The sequence below is a fragment of the Pseudonaja textilis genome, chromosome 3 (genome assembly GCF_049901715.1).
Source record: "Pseudonaja textilis isolate UNSWEBS1 chromosome 3, rPseTex1.2, whole genome shotgun sequence".
Taxonomy (NCBI): Eukaryota; Metazoa; Chordata; class Lepidosauria; order Squamata; family Elapidae; genus Pseudonaja; species Pseudonaja textilis.
Window position 1 is genome coordinate 194,119,424 of NC_141992.1, and position 4,996 is coordinate 194,124,419.

The 4,996-nt window shown below is 37.4% G+C and overlaps 1 protein-coding gene across 3 annotated transcripts; it reads right to left on the reverse strand.

Moving 5' to 3' along the window:
• On the reverse strand, nt 1-4,996 carry LOC113451560 (proto-oncogene Mas-like). Of its 3 annotated transcripts, none has more exons than XM_026722939.2 (3): nt 4,872-4,996; nt 3,813-3,924; nt 1-1,992 (listed from the first exon to the last, which is right to left on the reverse strand). In XM_026722939.2, the coding sequence occupies exon 3, from the start codon at nt 1,652-1,654 to the stop codon at nt 710-712; it is 945 nt and encodes a 314-aa protein (XP_026578724.2). In that variant the 5' UTR covers nt 1,655-1,992; nt 3,813-3,924; nt 4,872-4,996; the 3' UTR covers nt 1-709. The 3 variants fall into 3 exon arrangements, with proteins under 3 accessions (XP_026578724.2, XP_087787872.1, XP_087787873.1); XM_087931746.1 differs by having other exon boundaries at nt 1-2,186; XM_087931747.1 differs by lacking the exon at nt 4,872-4,996 and having other exon boundaries at nt 1-2,186; nt 3,813-3,950.

Here is a 4,996-nt window from a genome sequence, read left to right on the forward strand (position 1 = left end):
TGATTTCTGATTAATTTATTTGCTAAATTTACACCCTTCCTTTTTGTTTATTCAACAAACATTAGGTGCAGAAATGTGATCAGATGACTAACAACAGATTAAAAATAGAAAATACAAACCCCAAGAAGAGATGACTACAACTTTAATTAAAGCAAAATCAGTATACTTAAAATTGAACTCAACTTAGCAATATATATTTAAACTGGCCTATATTTATTGGGTGGATGCCACGTTAATATGGATGTTAAAACAGAATTACGTTTTCAGAATCACCAATGAATTCTCAGAGTAAATGAACTTGCTGAGTGATTGAGGGTGAGGACTTAGGGACATCAAAGCAGTTGAAACTGTTTGGAGTATTTTGATTTATGCCTGCAGGGTGAACAAACATCAGGTGCAGAAAAGTGAAGATAAGGAAAATCATTCCTTTAGCTCCTCATAGGTAATTACCAAGATTGAAGAAAAGTTTAACCCCTTTAATCCATAAGCTGTTTCATCAAGTCATCTCAACAAGATCTGTTCACAATGATTCAGAAACCTCTGTTACAGTTGAGAAAATGAAACACTAATTTTCTAATCTCCTCAGCATCACATTTTGACAATACTGGATTTGCTAGAAGAAGAGGTTTCTCTGAATTAATTATCAGGTCCTGGAAGAGCACTATAAAAATATGGTTGTTGTTGTTTTTTAATCACTCTCATGAGTATGTCATATCTGGGTATGAACCTGGACCTCTGGTGGCTTTTCATTCTCTTCTTCTTCCTTGAAAACTTTCTGGAGGATAATGTTTAGGTTGTAAGTAGAATGATGCTCCTTCTTTCTCCCTAGTAGAAGATAGATCAGTGGGTTAACACTGCTGTTTAAGCAGGCACATAGGTAGCCATATGTAATTAAATTGACAAACTTGTGCTTGAAAAGAGTCTCATTGAGATAAATGGCAATTGGTGGAACAGAGAAGATGAGGAAGAAAAACAGGGCAACCAGGGTGATTTTGAGAAGTTTTCCTCGCTTCTGCATTTGTGATTTAAGGTAGCCTTTGATGAAGAGAGCCAGACTGGAGGCTACCATGAGTGGGATGCAAATAGAGGTACAGATGAGAATGTGATAGAATGAAGGGAAGCTTTTAGTCAGTTTCACCCCTAACAGAACATAATGAATTACACAGAGGAAAAAAGAGATTAGCCATGAAAAGACACAGAGTACTGTGGATAAATGTAGTGGCTGATGATATCGGTACCAAATTGGGAAGAAGAGAGCCAAACACCGGTCAATGCTGATGATTGTCAGAAGAAATTGGCCAATGCAATAAGTGCATATGAAACTTTCTGTTATTATTAGGAGAAACAATCTCTTGGTCAGGTCCAGGATTCCTATCAGAAATAGGAATAGTAGAGTCCCACTGTCAGCCATGGCCAAATTCAGGATGTAGACAGTGAAAGAATTTCTCTTAATCTTGCACCCCAAAAGTCGGATGACAATTCCATTTCCAATCATTCCTGGAATACAGATTAAAATGATTAAAGAATATATGACTTTTTTTTGATATTGAGGCTCAGAAATGCTGCTCTTTGAGTAGATATCTGTCTCATTGGAGCTCAATGCCAAACTTTCCGTTTGAGCATCTGTTATTCCAGAAAAGTATGGAGTTTTCATATTGGTTGCTGTCTCCTGTGGAAAATGAATCTTACTTCGATTTTCTTGCTGCTTTGCGTTGAAGGCTAAGGATGGATCCGGACAGCTAACAGACAAAGCACTCGCCCTTCCTTCAGTCAACAGCCATCAAATGACTTTTGCCTCTGTTCTGATTTTTCTAAGAAGGGTGTGGACAATTTCACAGAAAATCTTCAGCAAAAAAAATCACTTGGGTTATCCTTCTGGGTACATTGCATTGGTTCTTGCTCAAGAAGGCAGAAATGGTGACATCGATGTCTGTAGATTATTTTCTCTCATCAGTTTTCAGCCATATAGGTCAATTCATCATCTGGAATCACCTGGTTGCAGAACACATAAAGAATTTGATTCCTACAAAGTAAAGATCATGTTTCACCTTAATGCCTTCCCATACAAGCAAAGCAGAAACGACTCCTGGAGAACAGTTAATTTGGCCAGTTAAAAGAGGAAATCTTTTTTTCCGTTTTGTGGGTAGTTTACTTTCCTCTGCTTCTTTCCAATAATTGTGTCATATCTAAAGCGGAAAAAATAGTCAGATGATCACTTTAATGGCATGCAACACAATATGGATCTTTCCATCTTTATTTTAAAGTGTAAATCAACTGCTGTACAAAGTTATTAATCATAATTCTTATCCTTCTAAAATATTCTCTTTGGGATCACCTATTAATAACAGAACATTTAATAATAGTTTGGTTGGCTTATGCTTGCTCCCAGATAAACATCACAAGAGAAGAAAAAATAGTCCTTTGGGATATTAATTGATAAAGGTTTTCCCTACTAAATATTTCTGACAGTGTAGAATCCCACATGGTCGGTGACAATTTAACAAGGATTCTAGGTAGCTACCATCTCACTGAACTAAACTCAACCAAACTAAATTAAACTGCAAGCTAACGAAATGAAATATAGTATACAATGAGACTATTCTCCAAAGCACCTGAGAGCAGGACAAGAAGCAATGGGTGGAAACTAATCAAGGAGAGAAGCAAATTAGAACTAAGGAGAAAATTCCTAACGGTGAGAGCAATGAATCAGTGGAACAAATTGCCTCCAGAAGTTGTAAATGCTCCAACACTGGAAGTTTTTAAGAAGATGTTGGATAAACATTTGTCTGAAGTGGTGTTGGGTTTTCTGCCTAAGCAGGGGGTTGGTTTAGAAGATCTCCAAGGTCTTTCCAACTCTGTTATTGTAACTTCTAAACAATAGCTGTATACAAACATCAGAGAAGCCACCTTCAAAACATCTCCTGCCCCAAGTCAATTCTCTTTTGTAGAACAGCCCAAATGGAAGGACATATTTTTGCAATAATATAAAATGTGCAATTCCTTGATCTGAAAGAGGAATGAATGTAGTGGGGAAAGAGCAGGGGGCAAAAGTAAACAAAAGACAAAAATATTTGATAGATAGGAGACAATTGCAGAAATATGTCTGCTCTCTTTGACCTGAAAACAACATAGTCAAGGAGTACAGCTGCACAACACAAGACATATCCAGAGACATATCCAGATTCTCCAGAATGAAAATGAGGAGCTTAGAATTGGGTCATGGGGAGGCGGGGGGGGGGAGTCAGTAGAAAAGAGCCAAGAGGGATATCTTCACAAAGTTTCTAGCAAACATTTGAAAGGAAACAATGTTTTTGACAAATAGCCACATCTGTCAAAAAGAGCAGGAGTGGATTTGTGAGTCACTGCAGATTAGGACTTGATAAAGGCTAGGAGACCGCATGCTCAAGCCTCAGACCTCACAAAAAGAATATTGGTCCCGTGCTTACAATTCACAGGGTTACACCATGGAAACATTCTAAGGCACAATATACTGGAGGCATCACAAACCTCCACATAGTCTCCAAACATATACGAACACTTAGTTGGAGCCATGAGTGCTTTCATGGCAAGTTGGTTGGCATGAAAATACAGGTGACTACATCTAGAAATGGTGTATCTACTCAACTCAACCATTTAACTGTTTTTTTTTTTAAATAACTGGTCATCTATGATGGATAACCTTTTGTAAAAAAAAGTCATACTTTCAAAAAATCTTGTATTTGCAGTTTCTGAGGCTTATTCTGAATTGAGAATTATTATTTTTCATAATAACAGTTACCATGATGAGAGTTTTATCTTTGTTAAGGACATACCTGGTGGTGAAGTACAAAAATTCCTCAGGAGGTTCAACGGATCTCTTGGAGAACCCAAGGAAGTTCAGAAAGCTAGATTTCTTTGCTGACTCCAGGTTGGTCTGCCATGTGGCTGTGGTGATCACACAGAATTTATTCAGCACCAGAAATAGATTTCCAGTAAAGAGGAACTTGCTTAACATTTTATTAAGTGTATCTACCAATGTTTTGCAAAGGAAAGACTTAATCATAATTCAAAAGGAAAAACAAAACTCACCCCCTTTTATAACTTCTGTGAGAATGAGAAAGCCCAGGAAAGTGAATCCAAATCCTTCGTTTGCAAACATTAGTTATTTCTGAAATATTTACATGAAAATTCAAGTCAATTTAATGGATAGATGGATGGATAAATACTTTTTGTAATTTTCTATTATTTGTGAGGTTCGTTAGAAGATTGAGCAGGGCTGGTGTTGATATTGATTAGCATATATTCTTGGGGAAATAGAGTTTAAGAAGAATATTTGTAACAAAAGAAGTAAAAACAAACTTTAACTATGGGTTTTTTTCCCCAACATACAGAAGGCATCACTTTCTTCACCCTTGAACAATATTCAGAACTACACTTAGTCCAAAATGGACAGCCTACGTCGTCTTGAGCATTTTTCATTTTGTCCATGTGACACTTCTATTTTGTCAATTGCACTAGTTATCAGTGGGATTGAAGATATACATTCACAGTGTTGGCTGGCCCCAATAAAGATCTCTATGGCTTAAGACTTGGACACCTAAGGGAGCACCTTTGTTTGCTTTTGTATCACAAGAAAGATCTGGCAGAGTAGGTTCATTCCAGGTCCCATCTATCAACAGTGTCTTTTAGAAGACCTAAATATTTGCCTTCTGTGTGACTGTGTCTACCCTATGAAGATACATCCCTTCTGAAATCTGTCTGGCTCCATCTCTTCTGCGTATTCAGAAGTCTTGAAAGATCTCTTTCTCGGGGCCTGTAGCTCTTTCTACATGCCCTGGGAAAGGATGCTTCATGATCAACACTCTGGAATTAGGTTTAAAAAATTGTCTTACCTGTGTTACAGAACTCCAGCTGCTTACAGAATCTGCCCCATTCATTATTCTGTAAAGAAATGAGTGTCCCCTACCGTTTTCTGCACACAAAACCTCCCTTCTTTTCTTTGCTTCTCTTAATGCTA